The 27,724-nt window shown below is 48.4% G+C and overlaps 2 protein-coding genes across 8 annotated transcripts in view; one reads left to right on the forward strand and one right to left on the reverse strand.

Annotated features, from left to right (window-relative positions):
• PCCA (propionyl-CoA carboxylase subunit alpha) overlaps positions 1–10,703 on the forward strand; it is a 456,523-nt gene extending 445,820 nt beyond the window's left edge. For all 6 annotated transcript variants that reach the window (XM_019039752.4, XM_055360016.2, XM_004054694.5 and 3 more), the window contains 2 exons: positions 7,999–8,076; positions 10,366–10,703. In XM_019039752.4, the coding sequence (XP_018895297.3) occupies positions 7,999–8,076; positions 10,366–10,434 (147 nt within the window). In that variant the 3' untranslated portion in view covers positions 10,435–10,703. The remainder of the gene's footprint in view (positions 1–7,998; positions 8,077–10,365) is intronic.
• Positions 10,704–11,838: 1,135 nt separating this feature from the next.
• The window catches only part of GGACT (gamma-glutamylamine cyclotransferase), a 56,684-nt gene continuing 40,798 nt past the window's right edge, over positions 11,839–27,724 (reverse strand). For both annotated transcript variants that reach the window (XM_004054689.5, XM_063697480.1), the window contains one exon: positions 11,839–12,857. In XM_004054689.5, coding sequence (XP_004054737.4) covers positions 12,386–12,847 — 462 coding nt within the window. In that variant the 5' untranslated portion in view covers positions 12,848–12,857 and the 3' untranslated portion in view covers positions 11,839–12,385. The remainder of the gene's footprint in view (positions 12,858–27,724) is intronic.

Raw genomic sequence — 27,724 nt, forward strand, 5'->3', positions numbered from 1 at the left:
GCTTTTTCTTGCGAATTAGCCCATTCGATATTAGACTTCGGGATATTTTGGTGGGGCTAAGATGAAAAGATCCACCTCGTGATGGAATTGACCTTCAGCAGGGGACAGTGAGGTGTCTGCGGTTGTTCCTCTTGTGAACAACGCCTTAAAGGCGAGAAACAGCCTACTGTACAGTGTGCCAGTGAAAGCATCACATCGGTGGGCGTCGGTAGCAACACCACTTACACTTCACCCTGATTTTGTTTCCTCCTTGCACGTGCTCCTTTGACAGGGCAGGCTCCCAAGCAGGTGCACAGTCAGGGCCACAAGACACAGGCACCCCATCCCATCTCAAAGTCTGACGTCCCCTCCTCCCCTTTGTCTCTAAGCCTCACGTAACTGAGCTTATAGCCGACCATACAGAACTGGCAAACTTGATGAGATACCTTTATTTTTTATTTCTTAAACAAGATTTTAAAATTTCATAAGCTCTCACGTATCCTAACGAGAAGGCAGGGCTGGGCCCTCCCGACGGGTGTTTGCCTGGCATCGTGCTTGTGTGCCTCACGCAGCCCAGGCTCGCTCACTGCATCTTTCCCTGGCAGAGGGGCTAGCCTGGCTGCTTCATAGACTTTCCAGTTTCTGGATACCTTGATTTACAATCACAAAATAATTGCAGTAATTAAATTTATATGTTTTATAGCAATAGTTATTCAAGCAGTTTATTTGACAAGATGCCAGTTTTCACCCAAACGTCAGATTATATCTCACAGCACGTACACAGAGATCCATGCATTTGTTAACATTTTAAGACTTTAAAATTATGAAATACTACAAACATGCAGAAAGTTACAGAGAAGAATCCAACAAGCATTCCTGTGCCCTTCGTTCACCATTTCCATGTGTGTTTCAAATTTTATTTAACAATGAGACATTACATATAACATGAACTTCCCCTGTGGCAAGCTCCTCCATCTCATTCCTGTCCTGTCTTCTTCAGAGGTAACAACTACCCCTGGATTTGGCCTTTTAATCTTTTCCAGATAACGTTTATTTTTAAATGTTAAGAGTTGGTTTTTGTTGGAGGTAACAAATATCTATTAGTAGATAAGAGGAGGCAGAAAAAGATTAGGAGGTAAAAAAATATCTATTAGTACTGGGAATTTTTACAGTTGAATATACTCAATGATAATTATAAAATAAAAAATATTTATGTGGATCAGTATATTAATATTATAGGAGAGTCTTCTCCAAGCTTGGCGTTTGATTGTTCAGGAGTGATCTGCTTGGGAGTAGAAGGTGTTTTCTTTGTTTTCAACATTTTTATAAGTGACCATTCTCAGCCTTACCAAGATGTAAACTGTCTTTTTCTCTTTTAATAAAAATAAAAGTTTACAAAAAATCATCCTTTCACGGAGCGCTTTCAGGCAGCATGCTTTACAAAGGTAGAGGGTCCAGGCTAATTTCCAAAGGTATTGTGAATGACATCAGTTTTCACTAGTTCTCTTTGTAACTGTAGGCTTTGGCTCTGATTTTGAGCTAACTTAGAGGGCAGTAGGGAGTCATATTTTTCTTCATTTTAAGGAATTTTAAAAGAAACTGGACTTGTTTTATATCGGCCACAAGTCTGTACTCTTACCCTTAGCCCCTTGGGTGCTGCCCAGTTCTGGGGAGCCCCACTTGAGAGACAAGGGGAGCACCAGGCAGACGGCATGTGTGCCTGAAGTCCCGAGCCAGCAGCGGGACTGGACGGGTGGCCCCTGGGTTCCCGCGCCCTCCAGAGTGAGGCTGCTCGTGCATGGGCCATTAAAGGAGCCTTCAGCCGGAGAAAGGGCTGGGCGGTGTCTCCTGCCCGCCTGGTCTCTCTTTGTAATTTGATGATGGTTCCATCCTTGCTCAAATACTGCAGTCTCCCGTGGCCTCCTCCCTGTCTCGCTTTACATGAAGATGTTGGGATGTGAATACACGTTTCTTCTTCAGGAAATATCAGGGGATATTTACCAGCCTATCTTACCGGCTCAGAGGAAGTTGCTATTAATATAATCAGATGGGAGCAATGCCTTTTCACTCAATCTGAGATGCCTTTTTTTGTGACTGTTAACTGAACCTTTCTTCAGATCTAAGGGCCTTAAAATGTGTGGCATTCAGGCACCTGTGTTCCAAGCAGACCAGCCTTTAACAATGAAATGGAGGGATTTTCACTTTTGTGGCGTAGTCACCAGGGCTGATATTGATCCGTGTTTTTCCGGTGGCTTGGCGTTGCAGAAGTGGAAACTGCAGCGGGCTGGTAAGCCCTCCGAGCCTTCTGTCTAATTTGGCAGAAAAACACAGAATGTAGGACAACAAAAGAAGCCTCCTTTTTCCATAAAAATTCTTCCTCCCACCCTCCCTTCTTCCCCAAAAAGGGGACTTAATTTTTCAGCTGCACACAGTGATTTGGTGCTCACTCTTGCATCGAAACAGTTGCGGTCTGAACAGGCAGGAAACAGTTTTCTTTTAATTGCCGAAATCATTCGGAAGTGCTTCATGCCCTGCTTCTGTACAGCAGATGCTGTGCATTAATTGGCCTGCGTAGAAGTGACCCAGGGTTCCTTGCAGCGGGCCCAATTTTAGGCAGAGGGTTTAAATAGCTTATTTATTATTTTGTATAATCTGGCGTACATTGTGTGCTCCTGCACGTGTCGTATTTCATGGTCTGCAGTTTCTAATGTCATGTGGGTTTCAAAACCTGTGTTTCTCTGGTAATGTACTAGCAGCAGGTAAGCTCAAAATACCATCCATCAGGAGCTAATTTTTTATCCAGATACTCCAATGACTGATGAACCTGTCTTTTGTATGAATGTTTAGCACAGTGGAAAGCCATATGCCACTGGCACCGTTTCCTCTGCATTCCTTACAGTTGCTAGAGAGTGGGCTTCCTGGGGGGCGGGGCGGCTCGATGCTGTGAACGTCCCCTGGCCTCTATTTCAACGATAACACCTTTAAAACAGCCCTGGGTTTGGGCAACAAAAAGAGGATGGGCTGTCTTAAAGGAGACCTGACTCCCTTGTCATTTTCTTTATCAGAAATACGACTGCACACTCTTAATAGGGAACCTTGTTTTGTTACTCCCCGTCTGTTCCAAACAGACCTCAGCCCATTAGAAGGGCCTCCCTTGTGTGGGAGACCACAGCTGTTACTGTAAATCTCATCCACTCACTGTATCACCCCCATTTTGTGGCTCTGAAGGATGAAATTGAGAAATGGAATACTGTGCAGTCATCCTTTACATCTCCAATTTTAGGCCTTTGCCATCATTTTCATGCTTTTATTCCAAATCAAATAACATTAGTGAGCTACACCACCTTCTGATGAATATCTGGTCTTGAGCACTGCTTTCAAGCCTGTGCTTGTGGGGGCTTCCTTTTATGTTTGGTGGTCTTTTTTCCCCCGTTCTCTCCTCTTTTTCTTCCTGCACTTTCTTTGAGCGTTCTTCGTGGTCATGGCAGTCTGCAGTTTGAATGATCGGCATTGCCAAATGTGTCCCTGTCTTAGCGTGTTTTCTGAGAGGGGGCATGTGCGGGAGAAGGTTCTCTGTCTTTTAATCTTTGTGGAAGGAGTGAAGAGAACTTGGTAGAAGGATATTGGGGGCTTTAATCAGAAATAAGAAGTGGTTTAAATCATTAGCACAACAAAGCATACTATAAGCTTGAAGATAAAAGTCTCTGGGGAAAGAGTCCTCTGAAAATAAATGGAACTTGATAGATTTCCATATCATTTATAACTTCCCTTAATTACACTTGGAAGACTTGCCAGTAAAACTGGAAAATTGGCAGCCTATATCCATTAGAGTCATTTTGCCGACCATGGCAAGCAGCTGGCTTTACGGGATTTGATTCCCATCACTCACAATTCATCATCAGCTGGAGGTGTCTGCAGCTCTTCAGCACAGAGCAACGCTGGGTGACACTCGGGCCCCCACGACATGCGAAAATCTGCTGAGTAAATGGGCCGAGGTTTCTCTCAAGCCTTGTTTGGGGCAAGGCCGACTCCTGCTTAATGAGTGCCGCTCTGATAATCGGATGCGAATGTGAACCTTGACCTCGTGTCAAAGGAGAGGACGCAATAAGCTGGATGAAAGATACAGGATTCAGGCCTCCAAACTTTACACCAATTAGACAGGGAGCGGGGAGATACATCAGGCCCACTGGGTTCATCAAAAAGACTTGTGAGGCTTGTGACCGTTTTGTAAGCCCAACATTGGAGACATCCTGTCACAATCATTAAGTCTTTATCAGATGATTCACAAAAGTGTTGGAGAAGCGTGCGCACACATCCTGCAGGAACGGGCCCCGCACATAGGGGCGCCTGATGGAGACGGAATGGTGGAGGGCCCTCTCTGCGCACCCAATTAATGCTTGGCTTCCCAGCCACCCCGGGCAATCCGGAAGGTGTTGCTTCCATTGGGCCCACTGCCCAGCTCCCTGGTGTACCCTACACATACTCTACGGTGTGCGACACATTCTGCAGGAGTCAGCGCTGCTGGGAGCAAGGCTCCAAAGTCCTAAGGTGAGAGCCCCTGCTCCCGAGGGCTGAGTGCTGGCATTTTGCTGTTGTTGGAAGGAGCCCAGCTCAATGCCCAGCCATCCCTGGAGCACACCCTTGAGTGTCAGCCTCTTCCCACAGACTGGGGCAGGTGTAGTTTGTGTTTCCATTGCATTCTTTGACATTTGGTTTGCACATTTGGTTCTCCAGCTCAATTTTTTCCAAAGGATGACACAAGTTGAAATTCAATTAAGCTTGTGTGTGTGTGTGTGTGTTGGGGTAGAACATGTTTCTGTTGAACAAGATGTATCTCACTATTTTGTAAGGCATGAAGGAAGTTTTTAAACACTATCTCTTAGGGATGAATTAGGGAAAACGGTCTACAAAACAGATGGTGCAAAATTAATAGAGAAGTGTGTTACTTAGTTTTTCATTTACAGCTAAATAATCTAGGCTGGGCACAGGGGCACACATCTGTAACCCCAGCACTTTGGGAGGCCAAGGTGGGCGGATCACTTGAGGTCAGGAGTTTGAGACCAGCCTGGCCAATGTGGTGATACCCTATCTGTACTAAAAATACAAAAATTAGCTGGGCGTGGTGGTACACACCTGTATTCCCAGCTACTCAGGAGGCTGAGGCAGAAGAATCGCTTGAACTTGGGAGGTAGAGGTTGCAGTGAGCTGAGATTGTGCCGCTGCACTCCAGCCTGGGCAACAGATCGAGATTCTATCTCTAAGATAGATAGATAGATTAGATAGGTTAGATTAGATGAGATAAGATAAGATAGATAGATAGATAGATAAAATAGGATAGACCGAGATTCTGTCTCTAAGATGGATAGATAGATAGACAGACAGACAGATAAGATAGGCTAGAGCTAAATAAGTAGACTAATAGACACCACGAAGGAACTAGGGAGGGGAAACAGGAACGAAAGGCGGATGGAGCAGGGAGGATCTAATGCTATGACTCAGTGCTGTGCTTGGATGGGGCAGAAGCTGGGATCGCTTCAGTGGGGACACGCCTTCTTTAAAGTCCTTTGAATTGAATTGCCGGACTCTCACAATCAGACGGAAGGACTATTTGAATTTCAGGCCTCCCCACTTTTCCTGATTGTCTCGGGCTAAATCCGAGGTTTTGTTCTGATGAACAACTGGGGACCCAGCACTTGCAGTTACCTGCGCGTTACCTCTTTGCAAATTGCCCACATTAGAAGCACAGAGCCAGCCAGAAAGATGGTCAGTGGCAGCCACAGCAGAGCCCCTTAAGCTCCTGTCCACAACCCACTTGCTCCCAGGCCCTGGCGGGGCCCAGAGTAGAGCTGTAACCAGGTCAGGCTGGCCTTTGCCCCTGGCGTGACCTTGGGAAATCCCCAGGCCGCATTTCTTCATATTTGCAGTTTAGTTGCTAACGCGCTCACTTGAAGATCCTGTAAAACAGAAGCAGGAGCTGTCTGCCTGTCTGGCCCGCAGATTCTGAGCAAGGGGATGGGAGGGGACATGTGGTGGAAGGGCACACCTACTGGCAGAGAGGGTAGGGGCTGTGCCACCCATGTGAAGCCAATGTACTTGGCGGGGGGACGGGGCTCTGGCCAGTCCTGGGCCCTCAGATGCCTGCAGAGGAAGGGCTGGGTGGGTGTGTGGGAGGCCGGCATGCAGTCCCCAGGAAGCTCCTCCACCTGGAGAGAGAACAGTGCCCAGAGCGGGAGAGTGGATTCCTCATTTTTGGACGGCATTTCTACTATGTTCTGTTGAGTCTCAGATCCACTTCCCAGAGAGTCCCCGGTCCTGTTGCCTGAGTGCTCAGTCCTAGGTCAGAGTCGGTCGCAGTGAGTCCAGCTTCTAAGAGGACACGGCCAGGCTTCCAGGGTCCCCTGTGTGGAGCTGGCTGGCAGGTGTGCTGCAGTGAACTGGACCTGCTCCTGGATTCCCTGGTCTTTGCCTGCCTTTGAAGAGAGAAAAAAGGCTCTAAAATGCCAACTGGAGAGAGTGACTGTTCTGACACCCCTGATGGGGGCCTCCGCATTGTCTCTGCGCTGCCCCTCCCGTCCCCCTGCAAACAGCCCTCGAGGCCGATTCTTCGCTCTCCCTGGAATGCAGATGCCAGGTGAAAATGAATCAAAAAGGGCAGCGCGGGCAGCGCTTCCAGGCCCAGCTCCTCAGCGCGGTGTCTCTCCTCCGTGCCAGCGCTGAAGCCTTGGCATCGTCTCTCTTCCTATATTTCTGTGCCAGGAAAAAGCAGCCCACCACCTGAACAGCAGAGGAAAAGAGTACATCAGCTCAGGCACTCTAGAGTGCCAGCAAGACAGCTTGCGCCACACAGGGGGCCCAGAGGGGGACTTGGAGATCATCTGGGGATTTCAGGAAAGAACATTCTCTAGGCGCTTCTGAGGCATTGGACAAATATGGCCACAGTGGTGTGAGGGGCCAGGAGCCCCATGCCAGGACACCTACCCACACCACATAGCCATTGCCCTAGGAACCTGGACTTGCCCGTTTCAAAGACTGGGAGGCAAAAGAAAAACCTGGCCGGCTCAGGACGCTGACCCATCGGGGCAGAGTGAAGTGAGTGCGCAGCATGGTTTTCAGCTGCAGCTCACTCCTGCAGGGAAGCCTCGCACTTAACGCCAGTGGGCTTACACCCAGCTCAGCCTGGCTGCCCCTCAGGGATGAAAGGCAAGTTCTGAGCGCAGTCTGAGCAAAGGCCCGTGGGCGCTCCCAGTCTCCTAGCATGGAATGCATGTAGCTCTGGAAGTTGTTCCTGTGTCTGGAGGGTTTTCCGGAAGCTGCCTTGTGCCTCGTTGTGGGTACTCGCTGTGTCTTGCAGAGGATGGGACAGTGATCCTCGTGGCGCCAGGGCCGAGCTGTTCCCAGCTCCCCGGGACTATAGACAGAAATATGTATATTTGGTGGTGGTTTTTTTTTTTTTTTTGTAACAGCTATACTGAGATGTAATTCACATACAAGTTAGCCCTTTAACGTGTACGATTCAGTGGTTTCAGTCAATTCAGAGTTGTGTAGTTGTCACCACAATCAATTTTGTAACATTTTTATCACTCTCAAAAGAAACCCTGTACCCTTCAGCAGTGACTCCCCTTCCCTCTTCAACCCCAGGCAACCTCGAGTCTGTCTGTAGAGATTTGCCTATTCTGGACATTTCAGGTAAGTGGAAAACATTCCAATTTCCGAACACCTCTGTTAGTGGCAGAGCCAGACTCAGAGATCCCCAGGGTAGGCCCCGCTGCCAGGGTCCCCACTTCTCCAGGGTCAGGGATTTTTTTTTTTTTTTTCAACGAGGACTTTATGAGAGAGAGAATGGCTTTTCTCTACTGTTCCTAAAGATGAGCTTGGAATAGGAAACATTAGAGATTGTTGCTGCTGTTCATAGACACATATTTTGGGGCATTTGACAAAGAATTTCTTAATGGCTTCATTCCTAAGTGTTATTGCAAAATTAGAATGCTTTTAAAACTTCTGCCCATTTTTGTTTTCCAGGTAGCAGAAGGTCAAGAAATTTGTGTGATTGAAGCCATGAAAATGCAGAATAGTATGACAGCTGGGAAAACTGGCACGGTGAGTCCCTAAGTCCCCATCAGCCCAGGCCGGCCCTGTGATGGACTAACGCCCACCTTTGAATCGTGGGTGGTTTGGCTGGAAAGGGCCACAGAGGCGCCCTCTCCCCCTCGCTTCTACAGAGGAGGACGTTAGGATTGGGAGCTTTTGCTATTCTGCCCTGATGCATCCCTGCCTCGTGGAGAGCGTGCCTTCCAAAAAGTCTGTGCTTTATGTTCAGGTAGTCAAAGAACAATTGTTCTTCACCTTAATGTCTTTCAAATTAAGGGGTCTTTAATTTTTAATGTTTACATCTGTCTTGAAGGCAGTTAGTTATCTGAGACTTAGGTGACACAGCAGCAAATGGTTTTACAGATTGCAAAAATTAATGTAACTCTTCAAGACAATTTCTCTACAAAGGGAACAATTCAGTTGCAGATCAAGAGGAGCCAAAACCCCATGTACATGTGGGACTTAATTATTTAGGGAGAAAAAAATATTAGTACTGAAATTCATTAATAGTGAAACTTAAGTGTATTTTTTTCTTGAAGATAGAAAAGTCCTTTTAAGCAGTAACTCCATTATTCTTCCTGTGACTAACAAGACTGAAAAGATCCATTAGTAGGTAAATGATCCTTTTCTGAGGGCCGTTGTGGTTTGGAAGTGTCTGCATGGGACAGCATGATTGGAAGCGCAAGGCTGGCCGTGTTCTGCATGTGGCCATGCCTTGGGGACATCAGGTGCAAAGAGAGATCCATCAGTTCATAACCAGGTTTGCATCAGAGAGACACACAACCTCTGTCTCATGCTCTGTCACTGCAGAAGGCAATGAAATGGATTCTCAGAGAAGGGGCAGCGGGGATGTCACGCCCGGTCCCGGCTGGGAGAACAGAGGCCCAGGTGTATGCCAGGGGCTCCTGAGCCCAGCCCGCCGGTCTGGAGGGGTGTGGACAGTTGCACTGTGCTGGTGTGGTGTGGAGAGTAGAATGACATGATTTGTGGCGTTGGTTGGTTTCTGTTCATGTAAAAATTTTATCTGTTCTTTGGGATTTAACATTTGTGCTGCCCTAGTGTCACGACATCCATCCATGATGAGAACTTGGCCTAGTTGTGGGGGACCGAGAACATGTGTCCGCCACATGCCAAGGGCCCTGTGCGGCAGGTCTGAGGTGCTAATGCAGAAATGACCTTGGCCTCAGTTCCCTGAAGGGGCATGGTGCCATGCGGTAGTGGGTTTCCTGTCCTCGTGGCCTGGGTCTCCCTCGGCCCTCCTGGTTGGAGTCTTCCTGTGCATTCTGTTCACCTCCCCCCATCCCCAGGCCTCTCAGTTCCAACCCAGCCAAGAAGAGCAGAAGTGGCCCGAAGCCCCCGTGCAAAGTAGCAGGCCCTGGTTCCTACCTGCGAGGCCACTTTTCCTCCCAGAGAAAAAAAGTTCACAAAGGAAACAGATCCTCTACTCTGGTCATCGCTGCATCACTAACACTGCGTCCTCTAGTAGGGCTGCTAAATGGAGGCAGGAGCATTGTGGAAAGCAGCCTCTTTAGTCCAAGCAGCATCTGCAGTGGCCGATCAGTTCTAATCCATTTTTCATTTTCAGGCCCAAGCAAGAGCCTGCAAGAAGTCAAATGACTGTCTCTTCCCCACCTCAACCCCCTCCTTGCTAATTTTAAGTCAGAAAACAAATTTCGGAAAGCAAAACTTGATAAAGATTGACTGAAACCGGTAGGACAAAAAGGCACAGTTCCACACACCCATGGTGCTGGAAAGGGCGACCGCACAGCCCCACCTGCCAAGGACTCCATTTCCCTTCAGAAAATGGAGGTCAGGCTAGGGAGGTCCTCCTCTTACTCAGCAGCTGATCTGACTGTCGTGTGTTTTGTTCCTTTTTTTCTTTTACACTAAGTATTCCATTAATTCTCAGAGAACATTTCCACAACCTAAAAACCACAGAGAAGGAGGCTAGGGGTTAGGGGTTAGAACTCACCTGGCAGTGAAGAGCCTGCCTAGACCTGAGGGTGCCAGAGCGCAGGCCACAGCGCAAATGCTCCGGAGAGTAGCCCTCAGGCCAGCCACTGTGAGGGTGCCGAGGACAGAGGAGACGGGAAAGGGGAGGGGTGATCCACGGCCACCATGGCGCCTCCCTGTTCAGCAGGGTCCCTTCGATGGGCTCCGGTGGGGTGGCTTGTCCCTGTGCTGCTGAGCTTGCAGGACTGTGCATTTTTAGAAGTGGATTAGGAGCCTGCCGCTTCTTGGTTCTGGTAACTAATTCTTTCTTACTCTCCCCTCCCCCTGCATTTTTCAAAATTCAAGGTGAAATCTGTGCACTGTCAAGCTGGAGACACAGTTGGAGAAGGGGATCTGCTCGTGGAGCTGGAATGAAGGATTTATAACCTTTCAATCGTCACCCAATTTAATTAGCCATTTGCATGATGCTTTCACACACAATTGATTCAAGCATTATACAGGAACACCCCTGTGCAGCTACGTTTACGTCGTCATTTATTCCACAGAGTCAAGACCAATATTCTGCCAAAAAATCACCAATGGAAATTTTCACTGATATAAATACTTGTACATATGATTTGTACTTCTGCTGTGAGATTTCCTAGTGTCAAAATTAAATCAATAAAACTGAGCATTTGTCTAAATATTAGTTTGCCCTTCCTTTCTTTGAATGAAGACAATGTACACATAGGCGACAGGCTCTGCCAGTAGACTACCAGCATTTCTTTGTGATCCTTTTAAGAGATTGATATAAATGTCAGTTCTCTGCCTTGCTTTATTAAGTTAGCACTTGCCATTTTTTCATCTGATTGCCTTACTACTTCTAGAAGTGAGGCCCTCACTCCTGGTGCTGATTTTCAAAACTTCCTAAGGACCAGAGACTGCAAATGCAGATTTTGGCAATCCCTTTCCTGCTGTGTCTCTATGTGGGTGTAGTGTTGGTGGCTGACCCCCCTGGAGGTCACCCTGAAGCTTCCTGGTTGGCCGGGGGTGCTGTCTCCACTGTTTGTTTTGAGGATGAGCGCGCTGCCTGGTCCCTTCCCCATTGCACAAGCCAGGGCAGTCACAAGGAGCTTGGGCTGCCTCACCGCCCTCATCAAGCACAGGGCCGCCACGAGCTCATCAGCGGAGACCCAGCCTAGCCTTTTTGTGTTTTTTTGTGAAGCAAGTTTCCAATTAAGCAAAAGAAGCTAAAAATAATGATCATGTTTTTGTGCCAGATGCAGTTAGCGATCACAGTCTGCCATTAAGTTGAAGAGTAAGTGAGCTCTCCCAACAGAGAATGAGGTTACTAAGGATCACAGCAGCTGCATTTTCATTTGGTTCTGAAATTCTTGGAATACATTCAGACTTTGCTGGGAAGCAGAAGCAAAGAGCCGTGCACCGAGTTGAATCGATGCTGACAATTATCAGATGGAGGTGGGTAGTAATTGGTACTTCGTGCCTTGCTAAAATTATTTTAAGTGCTGTTTGTATTTGGAAGCTAAGCTTCTGTCGGGCCTGAAGAACAAATTACTAATGCACTGGCTCTTCTTTGAAAGGACCCACCCCCAAATGCTGTCCCTTCGGGGGGCAGGGACGGGGTCTGGCTACTGAGATCTGGGCTCAGATAAACTTCCACTTGAAGTCCGGGCGCTCAGCTGTGTCTACCCGCAAGTGGGTGTTCATTATTTTGCTAGATCAGAATGTAAAGAACCTTCTACCAAATAAGTATACCAAAAAACGTGGGGGTCAAACACAGTACCAACACTTTTATATCTGATTTCCCAAAACATCGACTTCAAATTTAAATAATCTTTAATATTTGCTGTGAAGCTTGATCTGAAAATTAGGAAGAATGGTGCTATATGCACTCTGATATACAGCATGCTTGCCCTGTGGATCTTTTTTTACAAATTCTACCCAGCCGTGTAAAATCAGCTTTCTCAGGGGTTACAGGCCAGAATCAGTATAGTAGGGCTTCTAAAATCTAGCGGCAACACCAAGTCTTTACACTGATCCTAAATATTATCTTGAGCTCAAAGCAGAGCCAACAGCAGAAACAACACGAGGAGGAAGAAGAATTAGGCATAACACGAGTTCTCTAAATGTCATTTAGGGGAGTTAAAATCCTAAATTTTTCTTACCAGGTAGAAAGATGGGAGGGAAGCACCTTGCTATTCGTATCTCAACATTATTTGTAAAATCAGCTGCCACTGAAAGATTGGTTCCTTTTCCCGCAGATTCGTTGGAAAGGGCCCTGTTCTGCTTCCGCCTTCACCCAGCGGGCTGGGCGCATCTTGGAGCCCCAGGGCTCTCAAACCTAGGCCCACCCTGCCCGTCCCCCTTATCTGTTCTCCCGGGGGTTGTAGCGCAGCCCGTGCGGCCCCTCGGAGTCGTAGCTGTCATGGTGCGGGAGCTGGGCCCACTCTGGCGGGAAGGTGGCCCTGCTGTACACGAAGCACTGCACCGCGGTGGGCGCTGGCGGCTCCTCTGCGCCCGGGGCCCGGTCCTCCAGCAGCTGTACCCGCAGCGCCGTGCGCTGGTACAGGGCCGGGCAACTCTCGAAGTCATCCAGAAAGCGCAGCATCCGCTCGTCTACCGCGTAGACCTCGCCCTCCACGCGGCGCCCCGAGCCGGGCAGGTGCAGCAGCCACGGGATGTTGTGCTCCCCCGCGATCACCAGCGGGTAGGGCTCCAGCGTGCGGCCGCGCGCCCGAAACGCTGCGGAGCCGTGGGCGCCGTCCCGCAGGACCCTGTGGTTGGGCTGACCCCGCTTCAGGGTGCCGTACACGAAGACGAGGGCCATCCGGGCAGAGCTGCGGGGAGAGGGGAAGCCACAGGTCAGCCCGCGGTGGGAGCTCCGTGTCTGCACCTGGGACGTGGCTCCCGGCCCACAGAGCCTCCACTGGGGCCGCACCACCTGAACGCGCCTGGCTGTGCTCAGATAAGGCGTTACTTACCGACGCAGATGAGAATGGCCTACAGTTTTCACACATCATGAGATATTTTGACTTTCGGCCATTTAAACATGTGAAAGCCATTCCTAGCTTGTGGGCTGTTCACAAACGGTCACCAGGTCGGCTCTAACCTGTGGGCATGGTGTTTTTGGGTTTGCCAATCCCTAGGCTAGAGAAAGGGGCACACATTGGTGACTTCCTTGATGTGTCTGTAGCAGACAGGACACCTGCGTTCTGGGCAGGAGGACCGTGCCCTCAGCCTCCCCACACCACCTGGATGGACTAATGCTCCTCAGCCCTGCAGGGGCAGCCCTGCCTCGCCTGCACAGGCCACCCTTCTCTGAGGAACACAGTCCTGACCTGCTGACTGCGCAGCCTCCCCGACTCCCTGAGGGCACCAGCCTTCCACCCTTCCCCACTCCTACCCCCATCGTAGCAGCTCAAGGCCAGAAGACGCCCTGTCCAGGCCCTAGTATGGCCCTCCCAGACACACCCTGTCCAGGTGAGCAACTACCCCTGCTCCTGAGCCCAGCACAGCCCATACTTCACTGTTCTCAGCCCTTGTGTGGTGGGCGCGGAGGTTGCGGAGGTTCCAGGCAAGGCCGCCACCCTCTAGAGCTGCTGATCTGGGAAAAGGCGCTCCTTGTATTAGGACAGTCTGTCAAACCTGTCCCAACAGCCTGCCCTGCTACCTGAGCCCTGCAGAACTGCCATTTTCTTGAGCAGTTTTCAATGTTTCTTAAAGGACTTTGAAAATTGCCAATAACTATTAGAGAAAAATTAGAAATAACCCTAAAAATACATATAATTTTGTAACCACCTGCTATCCAGCTGCAGTGAGAACCCAGGTTTCAGCACTGAGTTCCACTCAGGTCCTGGCAGTCTGACGCAGCGGAGCTCAGCACCCACACCTTCTGGTGTTTCCCTCTCCAAGGTCTTAGAGGGCAGTGGTGCTTCATGGGACTCCCCGCAGCGATCTTGGCTCCAGCGTGAAGGTAAATATTTACCACTTGCCTGGGTCTGGGCCACAGACTGTTACATAAGGACAGAAGTGATTTGCGTGAAAGTGACTCAAACAAAAATGGAAATGAACATTAAAGGGGTGGGGGCCGCTCTCCCCGGCCCCTCGCTCTGCTGCCCTGTGCACCCCTGCCATGAGGTGACAGCCTGTGGGGCGACTCCTTGAGATGGGCTTTGCAGACAGGACTGCAGGTGCAGGAAAACAAATGCGGCTATCCAGGAACCAGCAGCGGCTCGTGACCCGCCAGAAATGGCCCCGGACACCACACTTGCCACCAATCATGTGGACAAATGGACCCTGAAGAAACTGAAGAAGTCACACTGAACTCATGGGACTTCTGTTTTCTTCTCAGCAAACAAGAGCTGCTCTGGGGGGCTCTAGGCCTCATTTTGCTCAAGAGGCACGTCTGCTGCCTCTTGGTTCTATCACCAGCCTGTGCAACAACAGTATTCCCCAGATTTCAGGCACATTGCACTAGGAAAGGTGTGGCCGTGGGAAAAACACAAGGCTAGCCAGATACGTGCGCCCTGTGGGCCTGGCCATGTGATAGCCCTGGGAAACCCTAGCCAGTGTGGGGACACAGATTAGACCTTGGGGGCATGCTGGGATAGAAAAGTTGAGATGTGAATTAAGGAGAACCTGGGGTAGGACGGTACTGAGGAAGAGAAGAGGCAAGTGCTCAGGCCTAAAATTGCCAGGACTCGGCTGCTGGGGAAAACGAGCGGGGGTGTACATGAAAATGACAAAAGGCACCGGCTGAGAGCAGCACTGGTGTCTGGAGAGGGCACTGGATGGAAGCGGCTGTCTGCAACAGCAGGCAAGGAGCTATCCCAAAAGACGAGCACCTGGAGGGCGATGATGGTTTGGATCCTGCTGTGCAGCTGCCTTGGGGACTCAGCATTTGGAAGGACTCATGTCCCTCCCCACACCTGCATCCCAGCCCCCAGCGAGACCCATCAGCGCTTTCCCTGCCACGTCTCCCACCCTGCTCTCCTCCTCCAATGCCTGCCTGCATCCCTGTTGTCCTTGTTCCCCTGGATCCTGCCCCCAGTGCACCACCCAGAGGGTCCTTGTCAATCTCCTGCTGCAGACTTAACTCTCCCACCTCATCTCCTGCACCCTCTCTCCCCTCATCCAGGTGGCTCCTGCCCCGACCAGCGCCTGACCTGGAGGGTGCAGAAGTAGTAGGCAGGGCCTACTCAGTCTGTCACATCACTCTGTCTGGTTGTCGTTATAGCACACGTGCTCTCTAAATCACTGGTCTTGTTTGTTGCTGGAACATGAAGAGCCAGAAGAGAACTTGGAAACTGTTTGGTCCAGCACCCGCAGGTGAGGAAGCCCAGTCCCAGGCTGGTGGCGATTTAGGACCAGCCAGCCGGGCAGGGCCATAGTCACACTGCAGACCAGCTCTCCACTGCCAGGTGCCTGCCTGGCTTTCCCTGATGCAGTTTTTTAAAATGGCATGTGTCCAAAATGTCAATAGATTGCTTTATAAGAAAAATGAAGTTTCCTACCCATTTCCACTCCCTGGAGGCAACACTTTTAAGGCTTTTAACTGTTGTGTTCGGCATTTATCTCCATATTGTTACTTACACTGCTACTTCTTGATGTCTTAAATCATATCTTGCCCTTCTACTCAAAAAGTGGGTGAGCATAGTGGTTCTAAAGCACAGACTTTAACTGTGTGACTTTAGGCAGATCATATAACCTCTCTGTGCCTCAGCTTCCTCAACTGTAAACTGAAGTCACAGTAGCAGCCTGCCTCAGAGACCGCAGTGGGTACCAACACACGTGGTCCTGTGTGATCTGTTGACATGTAGCGTGTGCCGCTGCTGTCATCACTGTAGAAGCCTGACCCTTGGCTCTCCTACCACATCCCGCCATCCTCCCAACAGACTCATCATAGTTTTGGGTCAGACCCAGATCTATTTCGGCATTAGAACCATGCAAACACGGCTCTTGGCTAAGACACACAGCATACTATGATTACATTTCCTTTCTTGGACAACTTTATGTTTTTCTTGAAATTAAAAATTGCTTCAAGTTTTTTTTTTTTTTTTTTTTTTTTGCATTTTGCTTAGTTTCAAGGATTGTAATTCAGCCTCGCAGTTTCTGAGAGCATGGCCAGAACCCGGGTCCTGACCATCCGCTGGAAGGTCCTCCCTGCCAGTCTAGTCTGGGCTCTCTGTGTCGCTGCCATCCAGGCCACCCTCATTCCTGTCCTGTCCTCTGGCTGGGATGTTGGCCACATTTTGCTGAAGTGTATTCTCTCCCACTTTTGGTAAATAACATGGCTGCGTAGAGGATTCTAGAAATCATTTCCCTCAGAACTTTAAAGACATTTCTTCATTGTCTTCTAACTTTCCGAGTTCTTGCGGAGAAGTCAGTGCGCTGTGATCCAGGTCCCCTGTGTGTGTGACTCGAGCTCTTCCCTAGAGGCTCTTAAGGGCTTCCTTTTATCCCTCAGATTCTAGAATTTTCTGATGATGTAGACTCTGTTTTCATTGATTGTGCTGGAATTTTTATCTGAATGCTCCTTATCCTGGACCACGGGGGCATTTTCTTCCCCTCCTTCCTCTTTGTTCTCTTTCTGGCTCTCCCAATATTCCGGCAGTGGAGGTCCTGACTTCAGCCTCCAGTGTTCTTATATTTTCTCCTTTCCTCCAGGTCTATATTATATTCTGCTTTATCGCGCACTTCTTCTATTAAAAATTTTTTTGCCATGATATTTATTTCCAATATATTTTTCTTGTTGTGTGGTTTTTTTTTTTTCAACTTCTTGTTCATTCACAGGCTCAATACTTTTTTTTTTTTTTTTTTTTTTTAAGTTTTCTTCATTCCCTTCATTGCCTCCATTTCTCCTAACTCCCTCTTTTCTCTGTTTTGGTATCTGTGTTTCAAGAGATTTTCTTCACATGTGATCTTGGCTGGAAAAGCTGAGCCACTCTTTGGAAGTGAGGCTGAGCTGTCAGGTGGCAGGCCTCACACGGGACTCTGGGGAGCGGCGCTGGGAGCTCTGCAGACTTTCCCCCAATGCTTGTTTTCAGGGTGCCACCTCACCACCACTCAGCTAGGCCTGTGTCCCCAGCACAGAGGTGTTCTTGTCAAGCTCTCCAGAAAGGAACCCGCCATCCTCTGCCAGGTGTGAGGGGAAGCAGTGGGGTCTCCCTGCACCTTGTGCACACTCCCAGCCTTTCCGTGTCTTGGCCTGTCCTTGCCTCTGTGGCCTGCGGTTCTGGACTCCTCCAGCGTTGCAGACACTGCTCAGCTGACTACCTGTCAGCCTCTCACTGTGCAGGAGCTTAAGTTTTGGGTGTCTCTAGGTTAAGTCCGCTGTCACTCACTTCTGTTTTCCATCTTCCAGAAGCGTGTCGCCCGCTTTCCTCCACTGTCCTTGTGGGTCGTTTGAGTAGCATTTAGGAGGAAGCTGGACACAGGGCCTGTCCTCCCTGTCTTCTCCCTTGCTGCACCGCCAGCCCTAGCCCCTTCCTCTGAGAGACTTGATGTGAGCCAGAAAGGAAGTGACAAGACAGAAACTGCTTGCTTAGAAGGATGGCAAGGAGGTTTTCTTCAGGTACAGGAGACTCAAGGGTATGTCAGGTCCCCGTGAAGAAGCCAGGAAAGTAGCAATTGTGGCACCAGAGTGAGGGCTGGGTAGAGGGGATGGCTGGTGATAGCTGAAGGAGCCAGGCATCGGGGAGGCAGAGAAAGAACTTGCTCTTCCTGCTGCTGAGACGAGAGAAAGGAAAGACGAGGCAGCACTTGCAGGAAAAGGAAAGCCTAATGCAGCCATGCAGGGAACAACGCAGCCATGCAGGGATGCCCTGTGCTAAGTGCTGGGCATGCAGTGAGACTCCATGAAGCCACAGTGTCATTGAGGGGAGACAGAAGACAGACTTGTCAAAGGGCGCCTCGCGGGAGACAGCTGCACAGCACAGGCGCTCTCCCTCAGAAACCGCTCCTTCAGTAAGAGGTGGTGGCACCATCCACTCGGGCAGGGAGACTGCCACCAGGCTGAGAACTTGCAAAATGGAAAGAAGTGAGAACAGTCCTATGGAAGCAGCACAGACTTTGGAACAGAGTTGTAAGATGCCAGGACAGAGCAGGTACTCAGCACGCAACGGTCATTGTTTTCACTACTCCGGGGATTCAACTGCAAAGGAAGAAAAATATTTCATCCAAGAGTGGACAAGCAGGCTTAGGACAGAGGTAGGAGGAGAAGAGAGTTGGAGGATGGTGTTTCTGAAGAAGGCTAATTCCCAGGGAGGACTTCTGGGACCTTGCTTACCGATGACCGAGGTTCACCTGGGTGTACTGGGCCCCGCACTAAGTAGCCTGTGTCATCTCAGTTTATTTAATGCTCTCAACTCTGTAAAGTAGGTGGTATTATCTTCATTTAACAGATGAAGAAACTAAGATGAGGCCTCTGGCCCAAAGCTGGTGAGAGGCAGCAGCAGGAACTGAACCTGGGCCTGCTGGACTCCAAAAGCCTCTCTGGCTCTGTCACTTGCACTGCCCCCAAGGCCCAAGGGAGGTGACCCTGTCAAGTATGGTGGAGGACTCAGGCTCTGCAATGGCAGAGATGGTTTGCAAAGCACCCTACACTTCCCTATGCTTTTTGTTCCCTACTTGTTTTAAATTTTATCTGATAAACCAAATCCTTCTCTGTATTTCCTGTTTTTTAATTTGTGGAGTTTTAAAAATTGTGATAAAATACACATAACATAAAATTTATCATAACTATTTTTAAGTGTTCAGTTCAGTAGTGTTAAGTATATTTGAGTTGTGAAAAAGGTCTCCAGAACCTTTTCATCTTGCAAAACTGAAACTTTGTACCCATTAAACAATAACCATGGAAAGCAAAACCACAGATAAGGAGGAATTCCTGTTCTGTGCTATTTTGATTACAGCAACTTTATGGTAAGTTTTGAAGTCGGGAAGTATGAGACCTCCAACATTGTTCTTTTCCAAGATCACGTTGTCTATTTAAGGTCCTTTGATATTTCCATATAAATTTTTGGATTGGGTTTCCTCTTTCTGCATTAAAGGACTGCATTAATCTGTAGATCACTTTAGGAAGTACTGACATCTGAACAATATTGTCTTCCAATCCATGAACATGGGATGTCTTTCCATTTATTTGTGTCCTCTCTAATTGCTTTCAGCAATGTGTTGTACTTTTCAGTGTACACATCTTGCCTGCTTGGTTAAGTTTATTCCTAAGTATTTTATTCTTTTTGATGCTATCATAAATGGAATAGTTTGTCTTTTCAGATTGCTTATTATTAGTGTATAAAAATGCAATAATTATTTGTGTGAATTTTGTCTCCTGCAACTTCACTGAATTTGTTTATTAGTTCTAAAAGTTTTAAGGTGAAATGTTTACATTTTCTATACAGGACCAATATATTGTTTACAAATAGAGTTAATTTTACTTCTTACCTCTGACTTGGATGCCTTTTAAATTTCTTTTTATTGCCTGATTGCTCCAGCTAGGACTCCCAGAACTATGTTCAACAGAACTGATGAAAGCAGCATCCTTTTCTTGTTCCTGATCTCAGAAGAAAAGCTTTCATTCTGGCATCACTGAGTATCATGTTAGCTGTGGGCTTTTCATATACTGCCTTTATGATGTTGAGGTAATTTCCTTCTGTTCCTTTGTTGAGTGTTTTTAAATCATGAAGTTGTGTTGAATCTTGTCAAATGCTTTTTCTGTATCAATTGAAGTGATTGTGTGTTTTTTCCTTCATTCTGTTAATGTAGTGTATTACATTGATTGATTTTCTTATATTGAAACATCCTTGCATTCCAGGAATAAATCCCACTTGGCCATTGCATATAATCCTTTTAATGTGTTGTTGAATTCTGTTTGCTAGTGTGTTGTTTAGGATTTTGGCATCGATCTTCATCAAGAATATTAGTCTGTAGTTTTCTTTCTTGGAGTGTCTTTGGCCTTAGTATCAGGGTGATGCTCAACACTGAAATGTTCCTTCTTCTTCATTCTTTAGAAAAGTTTCAGGAGGACTGGTGTGAATTCTGTAAATGTTTGGTAGAATTTACCAGTGAAGCCATCTGGTCCTGGGCTTTTCTTTTGGAGGAGATTTTTGACTGCTGCTTCAGTCTCTTTACTAGTTGTAGTCTTTTTACTAGTTGTAAACTAGTTGTAACTCTTTACTAGTTGTAGGTCTGTTCAGTCTCGGTAGGTTGTGTCTTTCTAGGAATTTGTCCATTTCATCTAGGTTAGACAATTTGTTGGCATAATTGTTCATAATATTCTCTTGGCCTTTTTATTTCTGCAAGATGTGTTGTTCTGTAGGACGTGATGTTTTCTCGTCCATTTCTGGTTTTAGTTATTTAGATCTTTTCTCTCTTTTTATTTAAGTTAAAGGTCTGTCAATTTTGTTAGTCTTTTCAAACAGCCAACTCTTGGTTTAACTGATTTTCTCTGTTGTTTAAAATTCTCTGTTTTGTTTATCTCTGCTCTAATCATTACTGTTCCTTTCCTTCTGCTAGCTTTGGCTTTTGTTTGTTGTTTTTTGAGCTTCTCATCTCCTTGAACTCTTGTTCCTTGTCTCTCATGTTCAGCCCATCTCCAAGGGCTGATGTGAGGATCACAACCAACAGGACACATGAAAAGTCTATGACACTGGCCAGATGCCTCTCAGAACTGCAGCAGAATGTGCCTGTGATTCATTCTGGCTGGGAAAATGTCGGGCTCCTCTTTGGTTGCACCAGGCCCCTGGGCCGGGCTGGGAGGGGTGACACTGCCACTGCAGAAGGGGATGCCACCTTCTGAAAGCCACATGTTACTGTGTCTTCAACCCTGCCCCCTCTCACCATGCTAGTTTTTTGTTTGTTTGTTTTTCCATGGCACAGGGTTAGAGTCAGAGTCTTAGATAAAATGTAAGGGCTTGGTTTAATGAGTAATGGTAAGAAACAGCTGTAGGCAAGCCATCTGAGTTTTTCCAGATTAAAACAAGTATTTCTCTTGGTCTCTACCTTAATGTGAAGTAATTGCCCCCAAGTCAGCCCTGCTGCATCAGACACAGTGTGAGCCCAGCCCCTGCAGGGCCAGCATCAGGAAAGGCAACCTCAGAATTCTGTAGATGGGCATTTAGGGACAGAGTGCATGGCAAGTATCAAACAATCCACTGTGCCATAACAGGCCTGACTTGAGTTCCTGCCTCCATCCCTGAGCACCTGTGGGACTTTGGGCAAGTGATTTCAAGTCCTTGAGCTTCCATTTCCTCCTATTTACCCCAAAGAGTTACCCTCCACTGACTGCCGACTGTGCAGGCATGAGCACCTGATGAATGTGAATTCCCTCTTCCCCTTGGCCCTTCCTTATCCCTGCTCCCTCCTCAGGTCTCCACTTAACTCCATCCTTTATCAAGATCTTCTAGAAATATCTACTAGCTATAGTCTTCTCAATGAAGCCCTGTAAAAAATAAAAATGAACACATTATAAGTGGGAGAGGGCATCAGGCATATCGAGTAGTGGTTGTGGCCTTAATGATTTTCCAAAACCAAGAAAAATGCTTGGGAGGGTGATATTACATAGAAATGAAGGTGATTAGGCCACAGAAGGTTAATTCCAACTCTGGAAAATCAGTTCAGTAATTGTCTTATGCAGAAGATAATAGCTTATTTCTGTAAAATAAAACCAGGCAATAAAAGTTAAGCTTCATTTCTAGGAAATAATCCAGCCTGCTAGAATGACCAACTAAAACTTTCTACATTTTATGTATTGAGTTCAATAGCATCCTTCATAACATAAAGTTAGTTTGAGAACACTACTTATGCAATAGAAAAGAAAATAGCCTGCATTTCTGGCTTCTGTCATAAGAAAAACTTCATTACCTTTCTGATTGTGTTTTGAACAACACACACAGATCCTAACAGGATGAAACTTGTCCCCATGGGGACTGAGCCAGGATCAGAGTTAAGCACTGAAACAAGCAATTAATTCCCCTTAGAGGATTAAGGCACTCAGGTTCACTTTGAATCAGAAAAGCGAATCAAGAATAAAATGGCATACAACCAAGATGCTGCCAGTCCAACTTACTAAGTTAGAGAACTGAAGAGCAACCCCGGGTGCACAGGAGAAGCAGAGCAGCTGCTGACCCCCCAGCAAGAAGATGGGTAGGGTTTGTTTCATGGGACAAGATCGTCCTTCATGACGCTGTGGAAACATTGGGGAGAGCACGGTTTGTGCCCTAGGATGCTGGCCTTACTCTTAACAGATCCAGTCCACGAAAGTAAATCTAAAAAGCGTGTTCCAGCCTGCCACGCTATCATCCCTCGTGCATGGATTTCCTCATAGCATCTTACTGTTAATACACAGAATCAAAGAATGACATGCATGAGACCTTAACATCAGTTTGGAGAATTTTACTTTGGGTTCCTAGAGCCAATTCTGAGGGCACTGAACATCTCTGCAGATGTCATTCCCTGATGCTGATGTGTTAAAGGATAAGGGCAGCCTGCTGCTGTGGTCAGGATTCAGGCATCCTCCACTCTGGAAATCCAAGAGGCCAAAGCTGAACCTCTGTCCCAAAGCTAACTGGTCCGGACAATAGCGACATCCAGGGGACAGCATGGAGGTGGAACAGGCTCAGAGAGTCTCCAAAAGCTTTAGATGAGCAAAATCTGGTTTCCCATTGCCAATATTTGAGAAAATAAGAACACTCATGAGCTGTCCATCTGGTCGGACGCTGCCTGAAATGCCTGTCACTTATTCAGCAGTTCTCCTTCTTGAAACGCAGTCTGTCTATAGTTTCATATTTCACCACTGAAGCAGAACTTGAAAGTGATTACGAGTCCTTTGCATAACTGTTAGATTTTTTTCTTGATTTCTTTTTTCTTAGCCACCTGGTGGCAAGAGTGTAAAAGGCAGGATTTAAGAGTTTATGATGATAGCTTACAAATCACAACCACTTCATATGCCTGGTACACGTTTAAAAGCATGCTTACGCAGACCAGGTGAACCGAACAAGGAAAGGGCTAGTGTTTAACTCTTCTTAAACTAATTTACAAAAGGATTTTAAAAAGACACCAGCTTTTTTTTTTTTTTTTTGAGACGGAGTCTTGCTCTGTCACCCAGGCTGGAGTGCAGTGGCGCAATCTCGGCTCACTGCAACCTCCGCCTCCCGGGTTCAAGCAGTTCTCCTGCCTCAGCCTCCTGAGTAGCTGGGACTATAGGTGCCCACCACCACGCCTGGCTAATTTTTGTATTTTTAGTAGAGATGGGGTTTCACCATATTGGCCAGGCTGGTCTCAAACTCTTGACCTTGTGATCCGCCCACCTCGGCCTCCCAAAGTGCTAGATTGCAGGCATGAGCCACCACGCCTGGCCCACACCAGCTTCTAACATAAAAACCACCTTTATAAATGGTGCCTCAAGAAAATATTCATCTTTATATGAAAATTTCATGACAGGAGGAAATGTTAGTAAAATCTGTATGTCATCATGTCAAAGCATCTGTTTTCTCCACATGATAAATCAAGCCAGTAACAATGCATACTGCCAGTTGGCAAGTTAAGACTTTGTTAGAAAAAAGTAAAACGATTTAGACTTGGGTAGCATGAAGCTCAGGCCCCTGCCAGAGGGGCTCTGCCACTGGCCAGGAAGAAATAGTTTCAGAATCATAAACTCCTGGTCCAGAAGATGGCCTGGCAAAGAGCTTATCTCTATCTTTACATTTGCTGCATTAATTTGCTTTTGTCATTCAATACCTCGTGTCAAAATTGGCCGCAGCAGATCCTGGGCCCACCAGACTCACGAAGGGCATGGCGATCACGGCTGTACACCAGTTTCAAGGACACCAACTGCTGCTCTAGTCCTTCTGTGACCACCAGCAGCCCCACACTGTGCCAGCCCTGAGCAAACGCAGCCATTCTACATGGTGGAGACGGAGTAAGAGTCACATGCGATGTTGTGCACGTTTCCCCTAGAGAGGGTTTTTCTTACTTTATGGAAACCTTCTTGCGCCTCATCAAGTAGCCACTTCCCCTCCCTCCCCCACTGTAACATTATTTTCCCTGGAGAAAACGCCGAGTGTCTGATATAGTTACACATTAATTCTTCAGAAGTTTCTTAGAACTGTAGGAAACAGGTGAAAAAACAAAATGCCTTGAACTTTCAACCTGTGCCTGGCCTGTGTGCGCGAGGCGGGCTCTAAGGTCACTCTTCCCCGCGCGGCTCGGGGCGACGTGCCAGGGAGGGCTCGGGCCGCATCCTGTTGGCTCTTTGATGCTTTCATTTTGTCGCTTGCTAGTTTCTTTACAGCAAAGGCAAGGGCTTCCTGCTAAGGCAGACCCCTCACCAGCCCCACTGCATACCCCGGAAAAGTCCCTGGCAAAACACCTTTCTTCCATTATCTGCACAGGCCCCGGTAAAACGCTGGCGCCTTTGAAATCAGAGGCCAGGGTCTCCTCTTCACAGTTCGCTCAAGACACTGAACACTCACGGGTCTGTGACATCAAACGGACACTTGGTCCCTGATGCCACCCCAGGCCTCCAGAATGCTCCTCAGCAACCATCCCTTGAGTTTTTACTCTTTGGCCATGCCAAATATAAATAACGATTTTTTTCATGCCATATCACTTTAAAGGCAATTGTGTTGCCACCTTTAAAATGTTCAGTGACCAACAACGCAGACATGACCATCCCCTGCATCCCCATGTCTGCTTCAAGTATGGAAAGGAATCACTGGAAAATCCCAAGATGCCAGGCCAGGGAACGAGCTCTATGCAAACAGGCAGGATGGAGAACCGGCCAGGGCCATGGCCCCAAATTCCAGGTGCGGCAGCAGGAGCGGAGGTGCTGCCAGCCCCTGCTGCCTCCTGGTGTGACACTTAGAAGGCGCAGCGGAGGCGGCAGCGGGAGGCAGAGCCAGGAACACATGCTGGGCAGGCGGCCAGCGGCCCAACCCTGGAGATGCCGTCAACCTCGTCACACAGGGCCCTCAACCTGCGGCCACGGCCTCAGGAACCTGGCTCCACTTGCCGGACCTACCTGTGGCTCACGGGGGATCAACGCCACCCCCAAGGGAGAGCCCTGCCTCCATGCCCACCCCATGCCAAGTGCTTTACCTACATTCTTCACCTGGTGCTCCAAACCACACGGTGAGGCCGCTTCACTCCCAGCTTCTCCCCCCTTTTGCAGATGGGGAAGCTGGGGCAGAGGTGAAGTGACTCACACACAAGGCAACCCAGGCAAGGGCAGCAGAGCCTTCACACCTCCTTCCTGACCTCCACGTCCCAGGGCCCCTGGAGGAGGGCACCCCCTCACTGCCCCCAAGCACTCCAGGGCCCCAGGCAGCCAGTGGCCTGGGCTGCCCTCATACCAGGCTCCAGTCACATCCGCCGTGGCCTCCTGAATCTAGAAGGTGCCCTCAGGGTTTATTAAGCACACCCTGGGCTGCCTGCCTGCCTGGCATGTGCCATGGAACTGGCACTCAGAAGCTGCCACTATCCTGAAATTCCCGATTTTGTCTTTGTATTTTGTAAGCAAAGCGAAGCCTGCTGGAGTAAGACAGCACTCCTGTGAGTGGAGAGCCCAGGAGTGTGGGATCGTGGTGGACCCAGGGTGTGGGGCTTTCTGGCATTAGGGTGAAGCTTGGGTGAGCTGCTGCACTTCCCATTGCAAGCAGAACCTGTTCCCCCTGCAGAAGGAAGTAAGGGTTTGGAGAATTCAGACACCAAAGGCCCCATCATGTCCCTTCCTACACATGGGTCAGCCAACCACATACTCGGAAAATGACACAGAAAGCCAGGGCAACCTGCTGGGCCACCCAGAGTGCCTTTCCCCCTCTTTTCCTCCATCATCAGTAGGTGAAGGCAGACAGTGTTGATAGAATATGTGCACCTCAAGAGGTGAAATACAGTTCAGTTAACTTTCTGATAAGAATGAAATAGATGGCCGGGCACAGTGGCTCACGCCTGTAATGCCAGCACTTTGGGAGGCCGAGGCGGGTGGATCACAAGGACAGGAGATCGAGACTATCCTAGCTAACATGGTGAAACCGCATCTCTACTAAAAATACAAAAAAAATTAGCCGGGCATGGTGGTGGGCGCCTATAGTCCCAGCTACTCGGGAGGCTGAGGCAGGGGAATGGCGTGAACCCGGGAGGCGGACCTTGCAGTGAGCCGAGATGGTGCCACTGCACTCCAGTGCAAGACATCTGTTGTCTGGGCGACAGGGCAAGACTCTGTCTCAAAAAAAAAAAAAAAAAAGAAAAAAAGAAATACGCATGTGTAAGTTATGAAAACTGTCATTTCTGTGATTCCACGAGTTAAATGCACTGAAACTTAAAACTGATATTGCACAACATAAAGATGAATGAAAAACTCCATGCTGAGAATTTTGTAATAAGGAAATAGACTGGGTGCGGTGGCTCATACCTGTAATCCCAGCATTTTGGGAGGCTGAGGTGGGGGGATCGCTTGAGCCCAGGAAGTCAAGGCCACAATAAGCCATGATCTCACCACTGCAGCATGGGCCTCAGAGTGAGACCCTGTCTCTGAATAAATAATAACAAATATGGAATATGTAATAAAATAATGTTTAGTTTTTAACAACTAAAACCCTCCATGCCAAGTTGCGAGGCTGAGCTGCCAGTCAGCAGAGGAAAGGGCTGCCGCCTCTTCTAGGTCTCTCGACTGCACCTTTTCTTGCTTTTCGAGCAAGGGAGTTGCATGGCCCATCCTCACGCCTCTAAACCACAGCTCCTCGAGGGCGAGGTCTCGCCTTCTCTTCCTTTCACCCCCCTACGTCATCTGGCATGGCCCGGCGCATGCAGTAGGCACTTCATAAATACTGCAGGAAGCCAAGGGGCCATCCCACTCAGCCCAGATTCCCAAAGAGGCACCTGGGCCTTCAGGCTGTTGGGAATCCTTTAAGTTCTCCTTGTCTCTCAAACCCCACAGGTTCAAACATAGCCCTAGGGGCACATTCGTAGGCCCTGGATTCAGTGCCGGCTCTGCCACCTCTTCCTTCCCACAAGAGAACCAGGTCTCCAGACCCTCAGACCAGGCCCGGGAGCAGGGCAGAAGCAGGACGTGCAGAGTAGCCAGGCGGGATGTAATCAGCCCCCATCACAGCCACTGACAATGAACCTGCAAAACTCACCTCCAGGGACAGCACCCAGACCAGAGGGGGTGGGGTACTTGCTGCCGCAGACACAGGGCCCTCTGGGGAGATGGAAATGCTCTTTATACTGATTGGGCAGTGGTTCCATGGGGGATACATTTGTCAAAATCATTGACCTATCTATGCACTTAATCTGTGGATTTTGTTGCATGTAAATTATACCTCAAAAAAGGTAATCTAAAAACAAGACTGAATGAGCTCACGGGAGGCAGGCAGGCCCCGCGCAGGCCTGGTCTGCGCTTACTGTCACTCGTGTGCGTTCTTATTGGAGCTCAGCAGGCTTCATGGCCCCGAATCAGAAGCTGAAGCTCCTCATCTTTTCTTTAGGGTTTCCACAAGTACCCAAGTCTGTCCAAAGCATTTCTACAGATTTGTGCTGGCTTCCCTTACACTCACTTGCTTTCTGGAGACATTCAATAAAACAGGACAAGAACGAGATGTCTCTGGCAGCAGGGTCAAGGTCGAGCAGGCCCGGAGGCATGAGGTGGCCGTAATCTCTGCAGGCCTGGGCACTGGGGTGGAGACCAGGGCCTTCTCTGCCCACCCAGGCC

This window comes from Gorilla gorilla, chromosome 14 (genome assembly GCF_029281585.2).
Source record: "Gorilla gorilla gorilla isolate KB3781 chromosome 14, NHGRI_mGorGor1-v2.1_pri, whole genome shotgun sequence".
Classification (NCBI taxonomy): Eukaryota; Metazoa; Chordata; class Mammalia; order Primates; family Hominidae; genus Gorilla; species Gorilla gorilla.